Genomic DNA, 27,969 nt, shown 5'->3' with positions numbered 1-27,969 from the left:
GGCCCGTTGACCTAGCTGGTCTTCGTGTCAGCTATCCGGTCGACCCGTCAACCTAACTGGACTTCGTGCCAAATATCCAATTACCCCGTCGACCTATCTAGACTTCGTACCAACTATCCGGCCAATCTGTCGACCTAGCTGGATTTCTTGCCAGATATCCGGTCAGCCCATTGACCTATCTGGACTTCTCCTGCACACTTAGTTACATCGTTAGATCATAACAAACTTAACTTAACTTACTTTATCATTCATTAAAACCTAAGTTCAACAGTTAGTGCAACTTGCACCAACACATACTAATGTACTTGTATTTCTTGTTTAAAGTTCTTATTCAATTTCTAGAATGCATGTGGCTTAGGTTTTACAACTTCTATTATGAAAGATATTTTTCTGTCTCTAAACAAAGTTTAGGACGAAATATTCCGTCTAAAAAATATGTTAGTAAAAGCTCTGTCGCTAATTTTAAGATGAAAATATTCTGTCTCTAATTTTAGAAATAAATAAAAAAACTATTTATAAATATGTTTTTAAGTTAATAAAAAAATTTAATTTCAAATGTAAATTTTGTCTCTAATTTTATTTTAAATATGTTATTAATCCGCCTCAAATAACATATTAAATATTATTTTAATGCTTTTATAAATTTATTTTTAATTCATTTATAAATGTATATAATTTTAATTTTAAATAAATCATTAAATTTTATTATATTTTATTTCTATATTTCTCAGGTATATATTACTTTATACGAAACAATCACATATGTCAAATAAATTAAAAATATTAAAAAGAATTAATTTTTAAATCCAAAAGTATGATACAATATTGAAATAAATAAATATTTAGATCATTTAGATAAATTCAACCAATAATCAAACCATAAGCAACTATATGAATTTTTAAATCTTACCTTAAGTAATTTAATCTTTATATTACATTATCTATCAAAGTGCTAAATGATTTTCTTTTCTTTACCTACCTTCCTCAATAAGTTTTTCTTTCCTCTATCTACTTTATGTGATAATGAGTTTCAATATTTTTTTTACTTTCAATAATTTATTTCTCTATTCTTTTACTAGTAGCAGACATATCTTCAATTCCTTTACTCAGCCCTCCCTTGTCTCAAATTCCATGAGATGGATTTCTTCTCTTGTACAAATTAATGAACCAACTAAATTTGTTGAGACAATCTAGCAAATCAAAATATGAAAGAAGTAAGTCTTACAATATCAACAAATTTTAATATAAATTGAGATAAAACAAAAGTTATAATCAACGTCAATGTTTATCCGTTGATTAGTCCATAGTTAACTGTCACTATTAAAGAATCAATAAGCTTGTTCATAAAATCTTTTTAGCTCTAAAATAATAGACATCACAAAATCATAAAAATTAGGTGAGTGTGAATAAATATTTAGGTAATAATTTTTACAAATCTAAATACTAAGCTTAGAATCTTTAAGTACAGATAACCAAATGAAATACAAGACAATTGAAGAGATCATCTTACTACAAATTGATTAATTTAAATCATAAATTAAAAAAACTTAATATCCACAAATATAATACTATATAAACTCTAAATACTACTAAGAAATAATCTTGTAATATTAATAAATAAAACTATAGCAAATAATAAACAAATAGTACCTAGCGAAATATTAAAAGATGATTGTGAATGCAATATTTACTCTTAGTTGTCGTGACTAATGTACATTTGTCCTGCATGATACTAACTAGTGAAACACAAGTCACGATATAATATGCGAAACTAAACATAATTATCTAGTCCTTAGAAGAATTTTTTTTGTTTGCTGAAATAACATAAAAGGCTAAATTTGATTTGAAAGGAAAAATAAAATAAAAAAGGTCAAGCATGTTCTCAAACCAATTTGATTTAGATTAAGGCTTCCAAAACATCTACAAAAATTTCCTCAGCGTTATTTTTTTATAATAGAATTCCCACCTTTTCTTTCAAATCTTTTCCGTCAAGGGTGTTTTCGTAATATCATCTAAGTAAATTAAAAAAAAACAAGACGTGCTTTTTAAATTTAATTTGAAATAATATTCTTAAAAACATTAAACATATACAAAATGAGCAGTTAAATTATTGTTTTTATTCTTAATATATTTTGCAAAAAAAAAGAAAAGTTTGGTGGCATTTTCCTCATAATTTATCGTTTGTTTATCGCCTCGTTTTATCAGGGAATTTGTGATTTTAAATTTGCCAATAAAAGCCTGGATTTTAATTGGATCATGCGTCAGTTTAATTGGAGGCTTAATATTAGCCCCACATCCATTGTTGCACTGTAGACGAAGTGTTTATTATTGCGGTGGCGGCAAAGTCGAGCACGACCTTAAGAAGTATTTTGTTAAAAAAATTAATTAAGCTCGCAAATAATAATTCAACTGGAAGATAATAAGCTCAAGAACGCATTAAATTATATAAAACAGTGTAGTTTATTTGATGGGTAGAATGAAAACAATAAAAATTGATATATATTTTTTGTTTCAAATTTTCAATTTCATTTCCCATAAATGTAAAATATCAATGCGAACCAAGAAAACTAAATTTTAGAAAAGTAACAAAAATTTAATAAGAAATTATGTCTATTTAAATGTTTTTTTTCATAAATTAGTTTCAGTTTAAGAAAAATATAATTTTAATTTGGAAAGTGAAGGCTAAACTAAAAAAAAAATCACAAATATATAATAGAAAAAATAGGATTCAATATAAAAATTCTACATACATACAAAATACATATTGTTCCTAGAAGACGACTATTAAATACTGATCCTATCTGGAGTCTGAGTCAGACGAAAGCCAGATAAACTGTTATTGGTATTGACGGAAAGACGACTATGACACTCTTATCGTATGTGCCCCCAAAGAGTCGACCCCCACGTGGCGATGACGGATGACAGTAACTAAGCCGGCGGTACTTGAACTCTACGTGCACTCAGACAAGTACACAGAACGTTAGAGGTTAGAAACCAGAGAAAAGTCCCCCGAGCAGACCCTCCGGCACTCAAGTCAGGTGCTTTCCCCCATAAGAACAGTGTACGAAGGAGAAAGAAAAGTAGAAGACAAGTGCGAATGTGCATGAGAGCGTACCTGCTCAAAAGAGAAAACCTCCCTTTTATATGACAGTGCATACCTCTGGAGTCTGACTGATGTCAGGGAATGTTGGGTGTCAGGACCTGTCTGGTAATGGAGGATGCGTAGCACCCTCCTATGAACTAGAAGATGGTTCCATTCGCAAATGACCACATACCATTGGAATATTCCCTGACATACAGCAGTTATTCTCTGACAGACAGTTATGATTCTCTGACTTTGTTGTCGCATAACGCCTTCTGTCCCGCCCTGGTATGACTAGGGGTAGCACAGGATGATCTGTCAGGTATAACACCTGACCTAAGTCTTGAGGGGCAAGGAGAGTTGTGGCGAGATCACTCAAGAGCTGACCGGGAGTTGGCCTACTGAGAGAACCAGGCCTAAACATAACCGAGTTATGAAAACCTGACCAGTCAAATCAGGTCAGGCATCACCCCGATTGCACATCCTGATTTAGATCTGGGATCCTTATCTGTAAGCACTCGATCGGGCATCATTCGTCTGACGACACCAGGTGGTCCTACCTCTTCTTTCCCTAGTTGCTGATTGTCACGCCCTCCTAATTGTTGACTACCACGTCCTTCTAACTGTTGACTGCCACGCTCCCTTAACTTCTGACTACCATATCCCCTTGACTTTTGACTGTCACGTCTCCTTATCTTCTGATTGTCACGTCTCCTTGACTCTAGACGACCGGGTCCTACCATTATGCACCGTATCAAATACGATTTAAGGTATGATCATTTGAATAACTACCGGGTTCTACTTCTACGATCACACTTTTTGTTTTTTTATTCGTTCAGCCTATTTCCTTATGATTTTCTTAAATCATTTCATTCACCTAGTCTATTAGGTCCAATTTACATGGTTCATCAATCAGCTCAATTCAATTTTGCGGTACGATGATTAAAATATAGGGCATTATCATATTAGATCATAGGATCAAAACTCAACATATCTGAGTATATTTTCTTTCATATTTTGATCATTACACTTATAATTTGTAGTCATTCGTGATTTATCTTCTTTATGTTAGCATAGGGAGATTGATTAAAACATTAAAAATAAATGAATTATCTTTTGTCACATCAATCAGTTCAATTCTTTCAAAACTTGTGAAATCTAACGAGCTATTCTTTATTCGATCATTATGTTCTCTCCATCAAAACCATCGATCAGTTCAATCCATTCAGTTATTCAACTCTGGGCTTGCCAACTTAACTCCACTCAAAACAATAATATGTATTCTAATTCTATAGGCTTGTGGAAGAAGAGCCACCATTTATCTCTCTCTAATCACTGTAATTAGCATTAGATAAGACAGCATCAGGCATGTTGTTAGCATAAATAATTATGAGTTTGTTATAATTATACTCCATAAATAAAAGCTACATTATTTATTCATACTTAATGAATGTAAATAAGTCCTCATTAAATCAAGAATTCAATGAGTATAAATGAGTTCTTGTTAGATCTAAGATCGAATAGTATTTAATCAATTGGAGATTGAGTTTGTTAATGGATATTTATTTCATTTGCGATCCTATTTAAATATAATAAATAATAATTAAAATCACATACGAAAATAAAGTGAAAGGGGAAATAAAAGTGGGGAAATTTTCATTTGCCTCCTAAGATTTATATTATTTTTTAAACGTATTCTAGCTATAGCGGCATTTTGATGATTTTGGAACTCTGTGGGTTCTTTTGAAAGGAATGTAAATATTGGGGCCGGGTTGAACGTTTTCCTTAAAACGGCGTTGCATATTAAAAGGCACGGCGTGTTGCTTTGTGTGCGGTTTGGTTAGTAAAAAGAAGCCGAGCCGCTTGCTTTTACCTTTACTTGACTGTGAGCAGCGAGCAGCGGTGTTCATCGGCGAGGCCTAAGTCGCAGTCGCGATCTCTCCTCTCTCCGGCTGACCGCCTCCGGCGCCAATGCGGAGCGTCTCGTCCGAGGAGGAGGAGGCGGACGACCAACCCAACGACCGCCTGCGTCGCGCCTGCGCCTCCTCTTCGGAGGTTGGTGTGCCCGCGGAAGCGCTTCTGCCTGGATCCGATGCTCTCTGCTGGGAACCCAAATCGGAGAAGCGGCCGACCGATGTCTCCGGTTTGTTTCTTGCAACGCGTTCCGTTTCTATTTTGGATCAAGTTGATGAGTGAGATAATTTCTCAGAAGTGGAGATGATGAAGGAGAGGTTCGCGAAGCTTCTTCTCGGCGAAGACATGTCCGGCGGAGGCAAGGGCGTATCCACCGCCCTCGCGATCTCGAACGCCATCACCAATCTCTCCGGTGAGACCCGATTCCTTCGCTCCCCTTCACTCCATTGCGTGATTGTTATCGTTTATGTGCTTCAAATCAGCTACTGTGTTTGGGGAGCTATGGAGGTTGGAGCCCCTGGCGCCGCAGAAGAGTGCGATGTGGCGGAGGGAGATGGGATGGCTACTAAGCGTGAGTGACCACATTGTGGAGCTAATCCCGGCCATCCAAGAGTTCCCCGGCGGGGGCACCTTCGAGGTGATGATCTCCCGCCCACGTGCCGACCTCCGGGCGAACCTTCCGGCTCTCAGGAAGCTGGATTCCATGCTCCTCGGCACGCTGGATGGGTTCCGAGAAACCGAGTTCTGGTATGTAGATCGGGGAATCCTGGTGGCTGATGCTGATGGGGATGGAACCAAGTCGCCGGCACGAAGGCCATCGTTCAGGCAGGAAGAGAAATGGTGGTTGCCAGTTCCGAGGGTTCCACCGGACGGTCTGTCGGAGGAGGCGAGGAAGAGGCTGCAGCAGTCTAGAGATTGTGTGAATCAGATCCTGAAGGCAGCAATGTCCATTAACAGTGGAGTGCTTGCTGAGATGGAGATTCCCGGCGTTTACTTTGAGGCACTACCTAAGGTATGGTTTGCCACTTGCAACGTAGTTAATCTACTTCTTATGGTGTTGAATTATTTCAATGGAGATTCCTGTTGTTTACTATGAGACATTGCCTAAGGTATAGTTTGTTTCTTGCAACTTAGTTAAGCTACTTCATATGGTGTTGAATTATGTCAATTTCTTGAACAAGTGATTGCTGAACTACAGTTAGTGGAGAAACTTATGGAGCTATTAAGTTTATGAAACTGAGATCTGATTTAAATTTTCCAAGATCGATCAGCTTTGTTAGAAACACTAGTATAGGTGAAACTTTGTAGTTCTTGGGCCTTCGAGGAATTCCAACATGTATAAGGATTTTTTTTTGTTATTTTGCTTTTACTAAATGGTGGTAATGCACATACTTGAGAAGAATAATAGAAATATATACCAAGGAACAATTTGAGAACAGTAGGATTTCATATATTTAGTAGTTAAAATTATGAAATTGCATGATAAATGTAGAACGCAATAAACAAACATCATTTGCAGAAACTGGAAATGGGAAGAAGGTACACTGAATTTAACACAATATCTGACGACACAATTCTGAGAAAGCATAAATTCTTTTATTTATCACTTTTATGATTTTTGCATAGAGTTCAGTGGAGAGATAAGATACCATAAATAATTGGGATAAACATGATGGTAATAATGATCATGAAGCATTCGTTGAAGAAAGCATTTTTTTTTTTTTTTGAGAAACCTATAGTGCTCATGCTTGGCTGACTGCACAAAGTTCACTAGAATTAACTGTATTACATCAATTTACTGCTTCTGTTTGTTCGTCCTTTTGACTAGTAGGACAAACATGACTTGATGATCATGACAATAATGACAACGATGCATTCTTTGAAGAAAGCATAATCTTGAGAAACCTATACGCTGACTACATTGGTAGGAGTAAACAAAATTTTTTACCTGGATTAACTATATTACATCAATCTACTGCAGTTTACCAGTATTAATTATATTACATCAATCTACGGCTTTTGTTTGTCAGTCTTGTCCTAGTTCATTTGTGATGTTTACTAGATTTTTGCTTTTTTTATAAATTGCAGAGTGGGAAATCCTGTTTAGGCGACATCATTCACCGCTACATAACCGCCGAGCAATGTTCACCTGATTGTCTTCTGGACTTTTTGGACTTGTCTTCTGAGCACCATATTCTCGAAATAACAAATAGGATCGAGGCAGCAATATATGTTTGGCGGTTGAAAGGCCAAAAGAAACACCCAAAAACGAAAGGCAAGACAAAGTCATGGAGTGGAAAGGTTAAGGTTCTTGTTGGTGACAGTGAAAGAAACCTACTTTTTGCTTCCCGGGCTGATGGCCTCTTGCAAAGCCTACGACTTCGTTTCCCTGGTCTCCCTCAGACTGATCTGGATATGAACAAGATTCAGTATAATCGGGTAGGTCGTACTGTTCCCTCAATAGCTATTGCTTCTGTAATATAATTGTTTCAAGCTGTGCATAACGGGCTTAATGTATGGCACGACTTGTATGCTATATTCTATCGAAACATGTCTAGTTTACTCTTGGAACTTTTTTTCATACTTGAAAGACTTCCAAAATGGAACTAACCGTGCAAGCTTTTTCTTTTTTTGCAGGATGTGGGACTGTCCATTCTTGAGAGCTATTCGAGGGTAATGGAGAGTTTGGCTTTCAATATCGTGGCAAGAATTGATGACTTGATCTTTGTGGACGATGCTACAAAAAAATGTGCTGCTGCTGAAGCTATTGCAGTCTTTGATTATCGAGGACTAGGAGGACTTCCACTTCAAAAACGATTCTCGCCCAGCCCATTGTCCATGAATAGTTCACCACCTTATCCCTCACCATTTGATACACCCACATTTTGTGCTTCCACTCCAGTTACCGGAAGCCCATTGAGAATTCCATCGTTAAGCAACGGCAGGCTCCAAGGTCCAAAGCCTATTTCTCATGATATAGAGACAATATGGTCATATACTAGGAACTTAAGTGGCAGAAGAGAAACAGGAGATTCCCATGCGAGGGACTAACTTCAAAACGAAGCCGAGCAACACCCTTGCAAATGAGTCCAAGGCTGTTTATCACTTGGGAATTATCAAGCATATGAGATGCGGACCAGTAGTTGTCGGGTGCTTAGAGTTGTCTGTGTACAGAAACAACGAATATCAAGTTTTGCGTTTTACTCTTCTTGGATTTCAGCAGATTCTGCTGCTTTCTATTGGCAATCGATTAGCTAGAAGTATTATAGCCAAAGTAACTTGCCATTGCCATAGAAAGGAATTCTAGATCTCCCATTCACTTAAGGTTCCGGAATCATGACAGACGAAGGATAAGTATGTGCTCTCCCCACTAAAACTCAAGAATTTCGTACATTGTCATCATCTTAGTTTATTTATGGCACAGAATAAAATAGTTTGAGTTCCAACCAGTGCAAGCGCCAATTAGAGGAGAGGAAGAATAAAAGGAAGACGATACTAGTGTTGGTGTTCTGCAACTACCAAAACTCCAGCTATCTTTTTCTCCTTTTTGTCTCACAAAGATTGCTAGCAGATCTTCCCGTTCATCAGCTTCAAATTGCTGTTGATGAACACAATTCAACGTGATATTCTCGCATTTCAGTGCTTCCACCAGATCTGCATATCTCGATGGGATTTCAGCCATGCCACTGGTCTATTGTTGAGACGTCAACTAAAACTTGAAAAGAATCAATCATGGCTTCCTGATTCATACATAGGTTCCTTCCCAAAAGCATCAAGTAAACCCTCATGCCATCCATACTACCGGTCGCAATTTATTCCTAGCTAGAAATTGTTTCAAAATGTTGTGCATTGTGTTCTCCTTTGTTATAATATTTAAAGAATTGCAGCTGTAATAATAGACAACCATAATTTTAAATGAACTAATTATTTGAACAATGGCTAGACACAGACCGGAGCTGATCTAATACCTCAGAAAAATCTTCAGGTGGAGGGCATGAAAACCGTAGGAATTCACCTGTGTGAGGATGCTTAAATCTAAGAAAGAAGGGAAAGATTGAAGTTAGATTGGAAAGGAGTCTAATCACCAAAAAATTGCATTTGCTCTTTACCCTAGTGAGAAAGCATGGAGGCACGGCCTCTCTAACTTCGACAAAATGTTTGTGAGGTGACCATGGAGAGAAGATGGTATTCTTGGTCGAAGAAGCGACAACGCCATGCTTTTTGTGCCTCCATAAACTTCATCGCCTAATAAGGGAATCCCAAGGTACTTTGCATGTGCGCGGATCTACAAAACAATGAAAGATCAGAAGATACAATAGATATCTAATTCAAGCAACCTATAATTTCTGTTCTTTTTTCTCATGGTTTCAAAAGTATAAAGCCTATAAAGAAATTCTACATATTATCATAGCCACTAATATTAATAAGACTATCCAAACTTAATCTTTAGCGTCACTCATACATTGCAGAAGACTATCGAAACATTTGTACCTGATGTGTGCGTCCTGTTTCCAATCTCCATTGCACCATTGCAGCTCCCCCGCGAGCAAAATCCTCAATTACTTTGTACCTAGAGTTTTAAAAGTTAGACATTGTTGGTAGTTTCGGAGCAAAATGGGAACTCTGAAACAAATGTAGAGATTCACTCAGACAAAACATTAATGCAGAAGGCAACAAACCAGAGGTTGAAAAAATTTTGCAGAAAAACTATGATCTTCTTCACCAAACCAAACAAATCCCTATACTATCATGAATGGGAAAGGACCTACCACAGAGAAATAGTTGTAAATGGGGCTTAAAATGTCTTAACCAAATGCATCCTTGGCTAACATCTAGCCTTCAAATTTTCTTTAAACAAACAATGCCCTTACACAGATTTCAAAAAAACAAAATCTATTTAATAGTCTATGTTTATCTAGTTGAATAAACAGACCAACCAATCAGAAAATTATAAGTTAACTTTTTCTACGTTGGATATCAACACTACATTGGATGCAAAAGGGTCATAACTTGCCCTTTATCCAATATCTCCGTTAGGGTAAAGAAGGGAGGTCATTCACTTTTATTTCGTAATATAGAAAAAAAATAATGGAAACATCCTTCTCAATAGAACTGAAAAGAACATCAATCACCTACTAGCAGCATAGCGTGCATGCCTACTGTTGTTTAAACCAGACACAGCAGCCATTCGGATCCTGTTATTAGAATCGCGTGCTATTGGCACCTCTATTCTTCCAGAACTTGGGTTAGGGATGCCAGAAGTAAGACTGATGTACACTCTGTGGATGGTATGTTGTTTGAATTGTTCAGCTAGGTGGGAATGTGAATGGTCATCCTGTCACCAAAAAGGAAAAAGCTCAAATGTTAACATTCTCAGATTTCAAAGAAATATCTAATGTGCTACTCAAATTTTGCAATGCAAATGAACCCTTAGGGTTATTACTTGTGATTTGCAGTTCAACAAAGAGCGTGAACACAATGTAATTTTCTTCATCAGACACATATTTAGAGTTGACATTCTGTGATAATTTCAAATTTTCAATATATTCATATGAGGAAGGATACACTAATGCAGTCATGCAAAAAGATTCTCCATTGCAGACCATGCCCAAAGTACCACACATTTGATGTCTGCTGAATAATGCTTAGCGCACAGTATAATAGTCTATAACCATTGCAAAATGAATAGACACTGCTTCATGGAATGCTATGCGTATGGTCAAAAACATATGGAAGAGAATAAGAAGAAATCTGTATATCAGTAAAAAAAAAATCAAAATTCCAAACTCTTTCTGCTCACCTTGGCTACAACAAGAAGGCCACTTGTCCCTTTGTCCAATCTGTGCACAATACCAGGTCTAATCAAAGCATCACAATTTTCTAGATCTATTCCTTCAGCTGTATACTGCTCGGTACAAAGGTCTTCGATTTCACTGTCAGAGTCGGAATATTCATCAGCTTCAGATGCTTGGTTACTTTTTACACATGCCATGGTTGGAAGCCTACAATGGTGGAGAATGGCATTCACCAATGTGCCATTCGGATTTCCAGGTGCAGGATGAACAACCTACATGCGGCACAAATAAGAAGCACAAGAAAAGGGAATAATACAAGCCGGTCAGTAAAATAGAAAAAGGGTATGGCCTGCAAAATAGTGTCAAATAAAGAAGAATACAATTGAAAGCATTAACACAATCAAAACCTCAGAATGAATAACCCCATCCTATAGTGCATTTATAAGCATATATTGTGCATTTTTGCTAGCTCCAAATTTCAACACAAATTAGAGAGTAAAGTAATAAGTTCTTATACAATTCAGTATTTTCTGTGAGAAGAAGATGCCACTAACCAATTAGTCTGATATAAGTAAATTCTAGATTAGGCATTTCAGTATATTTCCAGGTTAGCTCCGATATAAAGTGGTTTTGCTCATGTCCTCAGCAATTTCTAATAATTTTGCAAGGAATAATTGATGAAAGATATAAGTTATAACTGAGAAGACAATCATGGAGGTGAACATTCATATTGATCCACCCAATAGGCAAGAATTTCATACACCATGATTACTCCTTTTTAGTTGAGTGTCTTATGAAGTTCTTATTTGTCCTTATAGTAACCCACAACCCAAAACTTGGCTCTTTCAATAGATTAATGATTGATCGAAGCCCATTCAAATGTTTATCTTTCACAAATGATATCCTACCTCTAGAAAGAACTCCTATGATCATCTACAAGTTCTAGAAATGTTGTCTTTTTTCAATGAACAAGCATATGATTTTTTTACTACAAAATCATGCAAAGTTCGGTAAAAAAAACTTTTGCAAGTTTTTCATCCTGTTGAACTAAGACATAATTTCTTAACCTTTATACTTGGGCACTTATCCATCCTCTCCCTACCCAACAATTCTGTTGGTCAAAATGTTAAAAAAAAAAAAAATAAGAAAAAAAAAAGAGTTATGTTGACACACGGATCCTACACTAGTATTGAATACTCATACCCAAATCTGAGTAACATAACTCTCAACTCATATCAGAAAGATTTTGCTTCCATATGTTATGTATAGTTATGAGTTCTCTGAGACATTATGTATATAACACACAGTGAATATCCTATGAGGGCGCAATCAATGTCCATGTTGTTGTTTGTTGATTTTGTAGTATATGTTTTCAAAGAGGGAAAATGGTTATCTAATTTCTGAATGTACAATCATTGATGAATACTGAGACAATATTCTACTTAAAATTTGTTTTAGTCAATGTAACAATAATAGGTCATGTCTTAAGTATATCAATCAATCAATAACTAAAACATGGCAATCCCATAAATCATCTTGTATGAATTTGAGTTATCATTGCATAAAAGGGAAATGTAACAATGAATATGAGTTGGAAAAAATTATAGCTTCCTGAATTTTAAAAGAAAGTTTTCAGTTTCAATCTCTGTTTTTTAAAATAAAACTACAATATTGTCGTCATTTGATGCAAAATGTAAATGAGTAATAATGCTTCTTCCAAACACCCTTGAAATAAAAGATGTAAATAACAATCAACACGACATGCACAAACTAGATTGAGATTTACCATATGTGCAGGTTTGTTCACGACTAGAACATGCTCATCTTCGTATACAATATCCAAAGGTATATCTTCTGGCTCAGCCCTCAAAGGCTGCAACTTAGAAACCATGCAGTAAACCATGTCCCCTCCTTTAACAACATGGGAAGCCTGACGAGATGAAGAACCATAGAAGATAAGCAAAGTGGCAAACAAAAGGGGGAAAATGGATAATATACTAAAATGCGAAAGAAAAAATGACAAATTTTTTGAAAGCGGCATGTGCGAAAACAAGATGGCGACTCAGTTTCTCCAAAACCAATAAGAGAGACGAGTTATTACCTTATTAACGGTTCGACCATTGACCGAAACGAGGCCAGACTTGATGCTGGATTGGATCCGAGCTCGGCTGACGCCACGAATCCGGGAGGAAATCCACGAATCAATCCTCGTCTTCTGCAACCCGACCTCGACCTTTTCCTCCAGCCTCAACCCCGCATGGTTGGCTCGGATCACAACCGGCGGAGGCGGCGATTCCGGCCCGGTAGATTGATTGCAGCAGCAGAGGGCTCTTCGAGGAACCCTGCACCGAGTAGGGCTTCGGAGAAGGAGATTGAGAGAAGAGGAGAAACACGAATACGAAGAGGAAGAGATCGCCGGAACAGGATACCGCCGCAGCATCGCCCGAGGACGATAGGGATCGAATGGATGGAAGGACCACCAAATGAGGAAATGAAGGGCTAGATTTTGAAATGGATCTTATACGTCATCTGGGCCGTCCGTTTATATGGGAATTTGATAGAAGCTAAGTGATATTTTTCAAACTCTAAGGGATAAAGTAAAAAGGTTGGATAAAAAATGGAGCAAGGTGAAAATATCCTGCAAATTCTTCTCCGTATCCCCCTCTCTCTCTCTCTCTCTCTCTCTCTCTCAAGATTGAACCACGTCGTGATGGGCTCTATTTTCTAAGACCGTCATGTCATAGCTGGGCCCGTATTCATCGTGATTTATTCCTTCTCATATTTGTGGGGCCGGGGTGAGGGAGCCGCTGGGTTGGCGGTTCCAACCTTTTACATCGTGATGGGCTCTATTTTCGGAAGATATGTTTACTCCCTCTCATACTTGTGGGGCCGGGTTGAGGGGGCCGTTAGGTTGGCGGTTCCAACTTTTATAGAAGATTGAACCACGTCGCCCCCGGCTGGATCAGCTGGTTAGATGTCTGTAAATAAAATTGTGGGGTCGAAGGTCGCTAATTACACTCGGGGTATAAAATCGTGATCCCTCTAAAATTTTATGGGGCCGGGGCCAAAAGTCGTTAGGGTGGCGGTTCCACCTTTTGCCAAGATTGAGCCACGTCACCCAAACGTACGTCTCACCTTTGGCTTGGCCCATGAGTTCTTCCCCAGCTGTCGACTAATAACACGCGAAGCTTCTCTGTTTGGTATGTCATCGACCGCACGCGATCCTTATCGTCCTCTTCCTCGCCGAAACCGATAAAGCTCAGACGTGGGCTTCCTGATCCAATCGAACCGCCCCCGCCTTCGCCGGCTGGAGTCGCATCACGCGCCGTCCTCGAGATCGCGCCCGTCAACGAAAGATCTCGGATGAGATGATCGCGTGCGTCGCAGTCGTCGGTCACCAGGTCGGTCTTCTACACCTCTGGTTAGTTACCTGATCGGTTAATAATGATTCTCGCATGCCGCAGAACAACCCGCTTTACCTGCAGAGCTTCACCGGTGCCGACGATGCCCTCAAGCTCCACCACATCGTCCACTGCTCCCTCGACGTTATTGACGAGAGAGGTTTCTCCTGTTCTTCCATTATTGTTCTTTTTACTCAACGCATATGGTTTTCGATGGAAAGGCCGTTTTCTTAGAAATTTTTGGTGAAGATAACCCTGTTTGTCTCTGGATACTTAACAAGGAAAGAGTAAACGGATTTGTTGAATGATAACAAAAATTCTCAAGCCCCGCTATGCGTTGCAATGCTTTTGTATCGAGAAGCCCCTTTTTTTTTTTTGACAAATTCAAAATGAGATGAATGTAATTAGTGGATGGATCCTTCGGAATTCGGATGCACCATTCTGTTCTCTTTCCATTTGTTGTATCTGCGTTAAGGAATTGATCCTCAATCCATCATTCCAATGCAAATTAGTTAATTAGTTTCCAAGATATATTTTGAACAATTAAACACGGAATGCCAAAGTATTATTTTATCTGAGAGTGCAAAATTTCAAGATGTGATGAAGCATTTATCATTGATTCAAGTGGAAATCACCTGTGGTTGATGAGCTATATGCATAGAACTATTCACCTGAGAAGAATTCAATCTATTGAGTGAAACTCTTTTTATGCTGAAACCATAGGAATGAAAGTAGAGTGCACTGTCATTACGATCAACGAAGAAAATTAGATGGAATGAGTACATCAGCCATTCATTTAGTATGGAACTAGGTAGTAATGTCTCTTAGGTTGGACTGCATTGTTGGTGATCTCGAGCCCATTAACACAAGTAGAAACCTAAGAATTCCAACAACATTTGGAATTCTTATTGCATATATTTCAATTCCTGTGAAATGTTAGACTGACTGAACAGAAAACTGAAGTAGAAACCTATGATGGTTGATTTTTTAAGTAAAAGAATTCTTAATTATTGTGTGCTGTGTTACAAAAATATTCTATTTTCATAGGTGGCCAAGGCCACTATATGAATATGTGAAGGGCAATAACTGAGCAAACTCCTCTAAGGGTGAATGTTCTTATCCTGATATTGACCAAAAAGAAGAAATTATTTCATAAAATCTATTGGATTTTGTTTTTTCCAAACTTTTGGGTAGTTTTTATCCTCTAATTGAGGTTGCAATCACAGTACAGAAAAATGTTATCGTAGACATTTCAGCACATCAAATAAAATTAATTAACTGGCCTTTTAGCCTAATTCAAATATTTTTCCAGTATGTTAGTGGTATTGAAATTTTTTCCCATTAGATTGGAAAGATACTGGAAGTTATCTTTCCTCTACATACTATGTCACGTAAATTCCGCAGTCAACTCATATGTCTTCCTTGGTAAGTAAAAACATCCAAAATCCAACTGGATTTGGTTTTAAGCTATCAGTTCTTGGTAAGCAAAATGGTAAATCTGGACGACTAAATACAGTCCATTACCAAGATCTGACTTTGCTTCGTCAAGTTCTTTTGTTTGGTTTTACCCTCTTTATGTACGTCTGGGTTACTCATCTTCTAAAACTTTGCTTTGAAAAGTTTTCTTAAATATGAAGTTATCTGTCGTATAGTCACAGCCAAATTTTCCTATCTTACTAAAATCCGAGATGGTGTCCTAACTTGACAACCTGAGATTGTTTCAACCGTTGTCACTTCTGCTGCTGATTGTTTTTTCTTTTCTGCTTGGCAGTGAATAATCCTAAGAGGTCCGTGATTACTCTAAATGAGAGTTATCTTGGTCTTTTATATCCTACAGAGAGTTACAAAGTGTAAGCTGTTTCCATTTCTTTTGGTTAAACTCATTATGCTTGCGTCTGACGTGTGCAGCATCTCTTTTGGAATTGTTTTTTATTTTATTTTTCTGCAGATATGGGTACTTGTCTAACACAAAGGTGAAATTCCTCGTGGTAACAACTGATTTGGATGTCAAAGATACTGATATTAGGAGTGTAAGATACACTATGCCTTCCTGGACTTTTTCTTTGTTCTTGTTTTTGATTCTTTCATAAACCAATTACAGAATTGTAACTGCATGAATCTTAAAAATAAGCAAGAAGCAAAGTATTCTATGAGAAATAGATAACATTACTCCATGTTTTATTGTGAATTTTGCTAGTAGTATATTACTTCATATAAGTGATAAAATACTTTCAGTAAGGCTGGTTTTTGGATTGATAGGTTCTTTTGTGGTTGGTTGTTCACCATGTCTTTTTGAAACCTTTACTACTGATCAAGGTGGCCAGCCCAATCTATTTTTGGTCTTCGACTACACCATTTTTGTTCACTTTTAGGACAATGTAAGACACCACCTAAACCGCCCCTCGTCTCGTCTTGTCTCATTCCTCTATCATGTTTCACAAAGTAAATGTGGGGAGGGATACCCCTATTGTCCATTTCTTCTTCCTCAGGAGCAAACATACCCTAAAGCACTAAAAGGTTTTCATTAGCAACATTGCGTTAGCATTAGTAAGCTAAATGAATTACAACACAGAGAAGCATCATGGGCAGGTAAAACCATTATTCTAGATATGATCGATAACTTTTAGATACACAGGGACTGATAAATCACATAGTTTGGTCATTAACTTATATGCTTCTTATTCTTCTATAAAATTTATAGATTAAACCTTCTTTTTTTTTAATCATATTAGCTAGTTTCTTTGTGTTCAGTTCTTCAGGAGATTCCACGCTGCATACGTCGATGCTGTTTCCAACCCCTTCCATGTTCCAGGAAAGAAGATAATCTCCAGGATCTTTGCCGTGAGAGTCAGCGGCATCGTCAAAGCTTTTGCACCAGGCACATATGGATGAATCCTTCTTCCCCCTTTTCCTCCCTTGCTGAACAAGTTTTAAATTCAACTGTTAAATTTGTAGACTATTTTTGATCTTCTGTTCTTGTAGTTGTCAAAATCCTTGATTTAAAATGCCGATAATAATACCGCATAATACAGATCTAATGGAAGAACAGTTTCATTGGAGTTGAACTTTCGAAATGCAAAATAACTAAGTTGTTGAAATATATGGGAAAATTTTATTTTGCTCATTGAAGTTTATCTCATTAAAATCATGTCATTGTTTAATTAGCACAACCCTAACATGTTATGTCATGCAGTAAAACTCTTTAGTTTGAATTATTTGTGATGCTAAGCACCGTGTCAGGATTGATTTGTATTTTCTGTTCATGTGGTGGTGGAAAATTTTGGTGTATTGATTCTTCACCTGTTTTACTAGATCACGTAGGTAAATTTTTTAAATTATTAAAATATGTAGGGTAATTTTAAAATTATCAAATCCTGAAACATCAAATTTTAAGTAAATCAAATTTTGATTGATTTTATTTATTTTATTTTATTAAAGTTGATTTTAGAAAAATTGGGTGATGGATTAAACAATCTTAGATTGACATGAAATCAGTATTCAAATATCAATTTAACCTAATATATTGATAGTAATAATTTTTTAAACACAAATATTTTTAAAAATTTTAATTTATGTTCAAAAAATTTGGCTGATAGAATCTCGGATTGATATGAAAATTTTAATTTGTATTAAAAAAATCATTGTTTTCAATATATTAGGTCAAATTGATGTTCAAAGACATAAATATAATCAAGAGAGGTAGAGATTCATACATAAAAATTAGTTTCATATTAATCCGATATCAGTTAATTCATCAGTCGATTTTGTAGTTTGAATTATTTGTGATGTTAAGATTTTGTAGTTTGAATTATTTGTGATGTTAAGATCTGTATTTTTTTATTATGTATGGTGGTGGAAAATTTTGGTGGGAATGAATCGATCAATTGATTCATTGACTTTTTATCGAACCATGTAGATAAATTTTCAAAATTATTAAATCATGTAAGGTGATTTCAAAATTACTAAATCACATAACTATTTTTCTTTTTATCCTTATCAGTCAACTGATATTTTTTATCAGTTCAATTTTGATTTGTATCAAAACTTTGAAATTTTAAATAAATTAGTCGACTGATTTTCTTTAATCAGTTGACTAATTTACTTCTTTTATTTTTATCAAAGTCAATTTTAAGTAAAATTAGTTAATAGATTAAATCATCTTGGATTGATATGAAACTAGTTTCTATGTATTCATTTACCTATTATATTTATACCATCAAATATCAATTTGACATAATATAGTGAAAGTAATGATTTTTTAAACATGAATATATTTAAAAATTTTAATTTATATTCAAAAAATCTAGCTAATGGATAAAAAAACCTCGGATTGACATGAAACTAGATCCTACGTGTCTATCTAGTTTTCCTTATTATATTCATACTCTCAAATATAAATTTACCCAATATACTAAAAGCAATGATTTTTTGAACATTAATTAAATTTTTCAAACATATTTATATTTAAAAAATCATTACGTTCAATATATTGAGTCAAATTGACATTTAAGGACATAAATATAATTAGAAGAGGTAGATAAATACATAGAAACTAGTTTTACTTCAATCCGATGTCATTTGGGCCATCAGTCGATTTTGCTCAAAATCAGTTGATGGACGACCTCGGATTGACATGAAACTAGTTCTTATATGTTTGTCTATCTCTCCTGATTATATTCATGCCCTCAAAACAATTTAATCTAATATATTGGGAGCAATAATTTTTTAACACAAATGTCAAAATCAGTTGATGGACCAAATGATCTCGGATTGACATGAAACTAGTTACTATGTATTGATCTACCTCTCTTAATTATATCTATACCCTTAAATAACAATTTAACCTAATATATTGAGAGTAATAATTTTTTGACACAAATATATTTTTGTTTAAATCATCATTGCTCTCAATATATTTTGTTAATTAAATTAAAGTTTAAGGGCATGGATATAATCAGAAGAACTAACCGAATATATAGGATTTAGTTTCATGTCAATCCGAGGTCGTTTGGTTCATAAGTAAGATTTTTTTAATACAAATTGAATTTTTCAAACATATTCGTATTCAAAAAATCATTGCTCTCAAAATATTAAGTCAAGTTAATGTTTGAGGGGATGGATATAATCAAGAGAGGTAAACGAACATATAGAAACTAACTTTATGTTAATCCGAGGTCGTTTAGCCCATCAGCTGATTTTAGGCAAAAATGACTGATGGACCAAACGACCTAGGATTAATATGAAACTAGTTTCTATGTATTCGTCTACCTCCCTTGATTATATTTATGTCCTCAAACGTTAACTTGACTCAATATATTGAGAGCACTAAATTTTTGAACATGAATATATTTGAAAATTTTGTGTTCAAAAAATCATTTATCTCAATATATCGGGTCAAATTAATATTCGATGGTATGGATATAATCAGGAGAGAGGTAAATGAACAAATAGGAACTAGTTTCATGTCAATCCGAGGTCATTTGGTCCATCAACCGATTTTGTGAATATGTTTAAAAATTTTAATTTGTGTTCAAAAAATTATTGCTCTCAATATATTAGGTGAAATTGATGTTTGAGGAAATGAATATAATTAGGAGAATTATCCTAACACATATGATCTAGTTTCATATCAATCCGAGGTTGTTTTGTTCATCAATTGGATTTTTTTGAACACAAATTGTAGTTTTCAAATATCTTCGTGTTAAAAAATCATTGATTTCAATATATTTAATCATATTGATGTTTGAGGGCATGGATATAATTAGGAGAGGTAGACGAATATATAGAAATTAGTTTCATGTCAATCTGGTGTCATTTGGTCTATCAATTAGTTTTGCTCAAAATTGACTAATTGACAAAATAACCTCGGATTGATATGAAATTAATTATTATGTATTCATCTACCTCTCCTAATTATATTCATGCCTTCAAACATTAATTTGACTTAATATATTAAAAACAATGATTTTTTGAACACGAATATACATGAAAATTTTAATTCATATTTAAAAAATCATTGCTCTCAATATATTGGGTCAAATTGATATTTGAGAGCATGGATATAATCAGGAGAGGTAGACGAATATAGGAACTAGTTTCGTGTCAATCCGAGATCGTTTGGTTCATTAGCCGGTTCATATCCTCAAACATCAATTTTGACCTAATATATTGAAAGCAATGATTTTATAAACACGAATATATTTGAAAAATTAAATTCATGTTCAAAAACTTTGGCTGATGAACCAAATGATCTCGGATTGACATGAAACTAGATCCTATATGTTAAACTAGTTCTTTTAATTATATTCATATTTTCAAAGATCAATTTGACCTAATATATTAAAAACAATAATTTTTTGAACATAAATTAAAATTTTCAAACATATTCATGTTCAAAAAATCATTGCTCTCAATGATTGCTCTCATTTTGTCAATTAGCTGATGGACTAAATGATCTCGAATTGATATGAAAGTAGTTCACATGTGTTCATATACCTTTCCTGATTATATCTATGCCCTCAAACGTAAATTTAACCTAATATGTGGAGAGCAATAATTTTTTAAATATGAATATGTTTGAAATTTTTAATTTATATTTAAAAAATCATTACTTTCAATATATTATGTTAAATTGATATTTGAGAGGATGGATATAATCAGGAGAATTAGCCAAACATATATGATCTAGTTTCGTGTCAATCCAAGGTTGTTTGGTCTATTAGCATGATTTTTTTAATAATAATTAAATTTTCAAATATATTCGTATTCAAAAAATCATCACTCTTAATATATTATGTCAAATCCATATATATGGACATGAATATAATCAGAAGAGATAGACGAACACATAAAAACTAATTTTATATTATTTTAAAATTATTTGATCATCAATTAATTTTATTTAAAATTAGTTTTGATAAAATAAAAAAATTAAATAAATCAATCAACTGATTTATTTAAAATTTTAACATTATTTTAACATTTTTTTTTTGCCTTAATTAAAGTTAACCGAGGTCATCAAAAGTCGTTCAATGTTCTGGTTTTTCTGGTAGCTGGCGCCTCCCCTATAAGTTTATATATATAAATATATATTAGTTAATTGGACTTTATAGTAAAATCAATCAGCATTTATTTTTTATATAAATATAATTCGTTTTAAAATACAATTTTTTATAAATTTATTTATGTATATATAATTATTTTAATGGTATTTAATATTATTTATTATTTATTACGCCGAATAGGAAGTGGCGCCGGCCCCCAATTCGTCTGAAACGGGGTCTCCACTCTCGTATCTTCCTGCTGCCTTCTGATCTGATCAAGCATGGCGTCGTCCGACGCGGTGTGCGCCGACCTCCCTCCCCTCCTTAATAGAAGAAGAATAGAAAGAAGATAAAATAGAAGTGTCAATTAACCAATTAATAAATAACAGAATAATTCTAAAAGTTATTCTGAGAATTATTCTAATAATTATAACAGAATTATTAGAATAATCCTAAAACTAATTTGATTTGATTTGATGATTTGATCCGGTCAATTCTGTTAATTCTCTTTTATCTCTTTTACCCCCCCCCCCGACAAACTTAACGGGAGATCTTTGACGTTGAGTTTGCTTGCTAACTTGTTGAAACGTTGTCTGAATAATGACTTAGTAAAGATATCAGCAATTTGATCCTCAGCAGAGATATAAGAGACGGATAATTGTTGAGTTGTCATACGTTCACGAACAAAATGAAAATCAATCTCTACATGTTTTGTACGAGCATGAAAGATTGGATTTGCTGTGAGATATGTTGCTCCAATATTGTCGCACCAAATTTTTGGTGCAATATTTTGTTGGATCGAGACGCGCTAGAGGGGGGGTGAATAGCGCTCGTGGCTATAACCGTTTAATTATCGGAATCGTAAAACGTAAGAGTCAATGCAGCGGAATAAAATGACACAGAGAGACAAGGGATTTTTACTTCGTTCGGAGCCTGTGACGACTCCTACTCGAAGGCCCGCGATCCTTGATCGCTTTCCGTGGGCAACAACTATAAGCTCGACAAGAGTACAAGTATTACAGTTAAGTATTAAAAAGAATACAGTTATACCGATGACAATATCGTAATCTGAAGATTCAGAGCTCCGGGTCGTCGATGTCTCGCAACAGCACTTCGGAATCGTCTCGTGAGCAGCTTGTAGCAGTAAGATCACTTGAAAGTTGTTCTTGAGAGCTGCTGGTCGAAACCCCTTATAAAGGGTGTTCAAGGCGCCTTCTACTGTTCACCAAGGCGCCTTGAACAGCCGAGTCAGCCGCGGAGATGAGGAGCGAACTGGTCGAATCTTATCTCAGACTCAAGGCGCCTTCATCTGTTCAAGGCGCCTTCCACTATTCATCAAGGCGCCTTGAACAGCTTCTCGCAGCCAGCTCCAGCCTTGCATCCGAGGCTTTAAGTTGCTCCTTTGCACCTGCAAGATACGTTAGTCCCAAACACTACCCTGCAGCACAAAGTTAGCACATAATACAACAGATATTATAAATGAAGTATTAACAGTCTCCGGACTGTCTGAGTCTGACTTCAGGTTTCCAACCGGAAACCCTAGGTCGACCCGACGCCTACTGTTCCCTCTACGGGGAACGCGTCCTCACCTACTCCACTCAGGAGATTTACCTGTTGCCAGTACGATCCTCCAGATCGACTGGACTTTTGCTCGGCACTCGACGCTTCCGGACTTTCTGCTGGACATCCGCTTCCCGGCTAGTCCAGACTTTCACCTGGTTCGCGACACCAGGACTTTTCACCTAGGGTTACCACCCCCTAGGACTTTTGCCTGAAGCCATCGACCTGCCAAGACTTTCCGCATAGGGTTACCACCCCCTATGACCTAGGGTTACCACCCCCTAGGGTTTTCACCTGCCTAACCGCAGCTAGGACTTTTGCCTAAGTATCACTTAGGACTTTCCTGCAAGCTCCATGAACTTTGTTAGATAACACCACCACTTAACTTTGAGCCCTTTGCCATAATCAAAACTCAGGTTCGATCATCTGGTGCTCACTACACCAACATATTTGATGCAAGATGAAGTTCAGAGAGAAGTGATTGAAGCCAAATAATTTCAGACGTTGTATTTGCTATAGCTTTATATTCTGCCTCAGTACTTGAACGAGATACCGTAGGTTGCTTCTTCGAATTCCATGAAATAAGATTTCGTCCAAGAAATATTGCATATCCACTAGTAGAACATCTATCTTCAGGAGAACTTGCCCAATCCGCATCACTATAGGCATGTAAATCTCGAGACGATTGACGATATAAAAAAAGACCATGTAGAATAGTACCTTTGAGATAACGAAATATTCTTTTTAGATTATCCCAATTTTGTTTAGTTGGAGCATGCATGAATTGACAAGCACGATTTACTGCAAAAGTAATATCAGGGCGTGTGATAGTGACATATTGTAAGGCTCCAACAATGCTTCGATAAATCTGTGGATCAGACAGAGCATGAGAGGATGAAGATGGAGAGTTGTTTATAGCAATTGGTGTAGAGACCGGACGTGCTCTATCCATTTTGGCTCTTTGAAGAAGTCCAGTAATGTATTTGCTCTGAGAGAGAAGATAGTCATCCTCATGTGGAATAAGCTCAATATCAAGAATAAAACGAGCAATGCCCAAATCTCGGGTAGGAAATTCTTGATTGAGAAGACTTAATAAAGTTATGATGCCCTTGTGATCATTACAATTATCAAGATGTCATCCACATAAATCAGAAAAAATATCATAAACCTATCATTATATTTGTGAAATAGAGATGAGTCAGTCTTTGATCCAGAAAATCCTTGAGATTGTAACCAATTGGATAGTCGATGAAACCATGCACGAGGAGCTTGTCGAAGATCATATAAGGATTTCTTAAGTTGACAAACATGAGATGGAAATTGTGGATGAATGAACCCAGGTGGTTGCTCCATAAATACAGTTTCCTCAAGATGACCATGGAGAAACGCATTTGAGATGTCCAATTGGCGTACAGGCCAATTGGAACTAACATCTATCGATAATAATAGTCTGACAGATGTAATCTTGATGACTGGACTAAAAGTATCATTGAAGTCAATACCTGGTTGCTAACTAAAACATTTGGCTACAAGTCGAGTTTTGTATCGTTCAAAAGAGCCATCAGCTCGATGCTTAAGACGAAATACCCATTTAGAGCCTACAACATTCATTGAGGAAGTGCGTGGAACTAGACTCCATGTTCCATTGCGAAGAAGTGCATCAAATTTTGTAGTCATTGCACTACGTCAATTTGGATCCTTGTTTGCTTGCGTAAAACAAGTTGGTTCAATAGATTTTGAAGAAATCACTAGAGGCCATGGAAGAGGATATCGAGTTGCATTTGGTGGGCAATGTTCATAAATGTCACTAATGGAAAGCATGCGACGAGGAGCATTATCTGTTGGGGTTGCAAGGTTGCAAACATAATCCCATATTGAAAATACATGGAAAAGATCATGTGTTTATAAGAGAAAGATATCTCCATTGGCATGAGGCCTTTTGGGGAGAGCCCAAGAGCAAAACCATGAGGGCTTAGGCCCAAAGTGGACAATATCATGTTATTGTGGAGATATTTAAATTCTTTTCGATCCTACAATTGGTATCAAAGCCTGGACTGCCAGAAGGTTTAGCCGCCGACTGTGCACAAGAGCTATGGTCTGATTGAACCATGTGAGTACAATATTGACCTCGAACAAAGAAAGTGGGGGCTCCTATGTTCGGATCAAGAGGACCAGACACCAGGCAGGAAGTCCTAGTAGGTCGGGTGGACCGAGGGGCAGGAAGTCCTAGTTGCGGCTAGGCAAGGAAGTCCTAGTAGGTCGGGTAGACCGAGGGGCAGGAAGACCTGGTGGGTCAAGGATCGGACGTGGGAAGCCCATGGTCCTTTGTTTGAGGGGGGATTGTTGGAGTTGCAAGGTTGCAAACATAGCCCCATATTGAAAATACATGGAAAAGATCATGTGTTTATAAGAGAAATATATCTCCATTGGCATGAGGCCTTTTGGGGAGAGCCCAAGAGCAAAACCATGAGGGCTTAGGCCCAAAGTGGACAATATCATGCTATTGTGGAGATATCTAAATTCTTTTCGATCCTACATTATCATCTGAATCACTTATTGATGGTGATGAGGAAGTAGACTGACATGGTGATGTAGATGACGGACTTACATTATCCGAGGATTCAGAACTAGAGAGCATATTATCTTCGACCGGCGATACTTCCAAGATTGGAGCAGCATCCTGAGGTGATTCTGATGGTATAGGGGAGTTATTAGAGAGCGGAGCAGGACCTAGGATGCCATCATTTCTGACAATATTAGGTGGTATTAAGAAGGTGTCACCTGTGTCTGGAGGAGAGATCGAAGAAGATACTGAAAAAGGGAATAGAGTCTCATCAAAAGTAACATGTCGTGAAATATAAATTCGACCTGTTGGTATATGTAAGCAACGATAACCATGGTGTAAATTGCTGTAACCAAGAAAAACACATTGTAGTGAACGAGAGTCAAGTTTGTGTTTAGAGTAGGGGTGTAACCATGGATAACATGCGCAACAAAAAATTCGAAGAAAAGTGTAATTAGGAGTTTGATTATAAAGTGTTTCAAAAGGACATTTATGATTGAGCAATGGAGTAGGGAGTCGATTTATGAGATATACAGCAGTGGTAACAGCTTTATCCCAAAATTTACATGGAACTGATGCATGATGAAGAAGAGCTAAGGCAGTTTCGACTATGTGTCTATGTTTTTTCTCAGCAGAGTCATTTTGTTCTGGAGTGTGAGGACAAGAAACTCGATGAATAATTCCACAAGAGACAAGATGACGATGGAGAGCTTGATATTCACCTCCCCAATCAAAATGAAAAGAAAGTATTTTACGATTAAAATATCGTTCAACTTTATTTTGAAATTACAGAATATATCCAATAAATCAGATTTTCTTTTCATAGGATAGAGCCAAGTATATTTACTAAAATGATCAATAAAGGTAACATAATATTGGAAACCTTGGTTAGATAAAACAGGTGCAGGGCCCCAAACATCAGAATGAATTAATTCAAGTGGGAAATTAGAAACATAATCAGATGAATAGAAAGGTAGCTTATGACTTTTAGATTCCATGTAGGCCCTACATGAATGAGATGGAGAGGAGGTAATGAAAGTAGGTAAATCATACCTATTGATGATTGACTAGACAATATGAAGAGAAGGATGACCAAGTCGAGCATGCCAAGCTAGTTTATTTGTGCGTTCACCAACAAAAGCTTTGATTGAAGAACTTTGAAGATAGTAAAAGTCATTTTTTATTTTCCCATGAAACACAATAGCATTTGTTCCTTTATCTTTTATAAGATAATGATTATAATGAAACTAAAAAATGACATTGTTATCAAGACAAAACTGACGGGTAGAAAGTAAATTTTTAGTGATAGATAGAACATGAAATATATTGCGCATGTGAAAAGTTCGATTAGATAAATGAATATATGTGTTCCCAAGATTAGCAATTTACAAACCTTAGCCATCACCTACTTGAACCGTATCTGAGCCATAATATGACATTATGTCTGTAAGGATATTATAATCCGATGTGACATGATGAGTTGCTCCAGTGCTAATATACCAATCAGTAGATGAAAACTCTGGGGTTTTACCGTAAGTAGGCACAGATGAGAGAGCTTTAGGATATGCTTGTGAAATAGACGGTTGTCTTGAGACTGTAGAACCACCAATGAAATTTGAGGCAAATCTTTAAGGGTATAGATTTCCAGGATGACCAATGATGTGACAAATTTGACATTTTACCCGAGAGTAATCAAATCTTTTAGGACATAGATTTCCAGTATGGCCAATGATGCAACAAATTTGACATCGGACTGAATTTTGTTTTTGGGTTCCTTGATAGTGTTGAGTATTTGACATCTAAAGTAAAATAACTTATCTCGTAGAGAGACTGGATCGCCGGAAAGGGGGCCTTTCGCTTGGAGAAACTCCCCTTGGAGGAAATAGAAGCCTTGGCTGGAGCAACCACTTATTGTCGACGTCGAGGTTTGGTCGGCGTTCGGTGGATAGCGGCGGTAGCACAAAAGGAGAAACCCTTTTGAAGTCTTGTTTTGCGGTTTGAAAAAAAAAAGAAACTCCTCTTTTGTTTTGGGCGGCGGCAGAAAAGGAAGGGAAGAGGATTTGTGAGGGAGAATTAAGAGAAAGAGAAGGAACGAAGGATCATGGCTCTGATACCATGATAGAAGAAGAATAGAAAGAAGATAAAATAGAAGAGTAATAATTAATCTTATTATTTTGTTGACATTTGCCTTCAAGACAATACAATATATAGGGTTTAAATAAGTACTCAGTCAATTAACCAATTAATAAATAATAGAATAATTCTAAAAATTATTCTGAGAATTATTCTAATAATTATAATAGAATTATTAGAATAATTCTAAAACTAATTTGATTTGATGATTTGATCCGGTCAATTAAATAGAAGAGTAATAATTAATCTTATTGTTTTGTTGATATTTGCTCTCAAGACAATACAATATATAGGGTTTAAATAAGTACTCGGTCAATTAACCAATTAATAAATAACAGAATAATTCTAAAAATTATTCTAATAATTATAACAGAATTATTAGAATAATCTTAAAATTAATTTAATTTGATTTGATGATTTTATTCAGTCAATTCTGATAATTCTCTTTTATCTCTTTTACTCCTCGCCTATTCGTCGA

The 27,969-nt window shown here is 36.0% G+C and overlaps 3 protein-coding genes across 4 annotated transcripts; 2 read left to right on the top strand and 1 right to left on the bottom strand.

Moving 5' to 3' along the window:
* The first annotated feature begins 4,914 nt into the window (after positions 1 to 4,914).
* Positions 4,915 to 8,215, top strand: LOC122019648 (rop guanine nucleotide exchange factor 1-like). The gene is made up of 5 exons (XM_042577098.1): positions 4,915 to 5,225; positions 5,292 to 5,408; positions 5,479 to 6,008; positions 7,085 to 7,435; positions 7,634 to 8,215. Exons 1-5 carry the CDS (start codon positions 5,054 to 5,056, stop codon positions 8,045 to 8,047), a joined length of 1,584 nt encoding a protein of 527 aa, XP_042433032.1. The 5' UTR covers positions 4,915 to 5,053; the 3' UTR covers positions 8,048 to 8,215.
* Positions 8,216 to 8,333: 118 nt separating this feature from the next.
* LOC122019649 (RNA pseudouridine synthase 2, chloroplastic-like) lies at positions 8,334 to 13,279 on the bottom strand. 2 transcript variants are annotated; one of them, XM_042577100.1, is made up of 8 exons: positions 12,893 to 13,279; positions 12,578 to 12,721; positions 10,797 to 11,063; positions 10,129 to 10,331; positions 9,488 to 9,566; positions 9,106 to 9,281; positions 8,965 to 9,031; positions 8,334 to 8,883 (listed from the first exon to the last, which is right to left on the bottom strand). In XM_042577100.1, exons 1-8 carry the CDS (start codon positions 13,229 to 13,231, stop codon positions 8,815 to 8,817), a joined length of 1,344 nt encoding a protein of 447 aa, XP_042433034.1. In that variant the 5' UTR covers positions 13,232 to 13,279; the 3' UTR covers positions 8,334 to 8,814. The 2 variants fall into 2 exon arrangements, with proteins under 2 accessions (XP_042433034.1, XP_042433035.1); XM_042577101.1 differs by having other exon boundaries at positions 8,334 to 8,650.
* Positions 13,280 to 14,017: 738 nt separating this feature from the next.
* On the top strand, positions 14,018 to 17,316 carry LOC122019650 (trafficking protein particle complex subunit 2-like protein). Its single transcript, XM_042577102.1, has 5 exons — positions 14,018 to 14,192; positions 14,256 to 14,352; positions 15,964 to 16,042; positions 16,141 to 16,222; positions 16,944 to 17,316. The coding sequence occupies exons 1-5, from the start codon at positions 14,160 to 14,162 to the stop codon at positions 17,082 to 17,084; spliced, it is 432 nt and encodes a 143-aa protein (XP_042433036.1). The 5' UTR covers positions 14,018 to 14,159; the 3' UTR covers positions 17,085 to 17,316.
* Positions 17,317 to 27,969: the final 10,653 nt, after the last annotated feature.

Source organism: Zingiber officinale, chromosome 9A (genome assembly GCF_018446385.1).
Source record: "Zingiber officinale cultivar Zhangliang chromosome 9A, Zo_v1.1, whole genome shotgun sequence".
Classification (NCBI taxonomy): Eukaryota; Viridiplantae; Streptophyta; class Magnoliopsida; order Zingiberales; family Zingiberaceae; genus Zingiber; species Zingiber officinale.
Note: the sequence above shows the minus strand (reverse complement) of the source record. Positions and strands in the feature narration are given on the sequence as shown.

Bases quoted from the DNA above. Each gene is read 5' to 3' on its own strand.
- LOC122019650 (XM_042577102.1), top strand. From the start codon at position 14,160: ATGATCGCGTGCGTCGCAGTCGTCGGTCACCAG. The intron at 14,193-14,255 runs GTCGGTCTTCTA...CGCATGCCGCAG, and splicing joins TCGCAGTCGTCGGTCACCAG to AACAACCCGCTTTACCTGCA. The intron at 16,043-16,140 runs GTAAGCTGTTTC...ATTTTTCTGCAG, and splicing joins CCTACAGAGAGTTACAAAGT to ATATGGGTACTTGTCTAACA.
- LOC122019648 (XM_042577098.1), top strand. From the start codon at position 5,054: ATGCGGAGCGTCTCGTCCGAGGAGGAGGAGGCGGACGACCAACCCAAC. The intron at 5,409-5,478 runs GTGAGACCCGAT...GCTTCAAATCAG, and splicing joins CGCCATCACCAATCTCTCCG to CTACTGTGTTTGGGGAGCTA. The intron at 7,436-7,633 runs GTAGGTCGTACT...CTTTTTTTGCAG, and splicing joins ACAAGATTCAGTATAATCGG to GATGTGGGACTGTCCATTCT.
- LOC122019649 (XM_042577100.1), bottom strand. From the start codon at position 13,231: ATGCTGCGGCGGTATCCTGTTCCGGCGATCTCTTCCTCTTCGTATTCG. The intron at 12,722-12,892 runs GTAATAACTCGT...TCATCTCGTCAG, and splicing joins ATGGTCGAACCGTTAATAAG to GCTTCCCATGTTGTTAAAGG. The intron at 9,032-9,105 runs GTAAAGAGCAAA...CTTCTTTCTTAG, and splicing joins CTCCATGCTTTCTCACTAGG to ATTTAAGCATCCTCACACAG.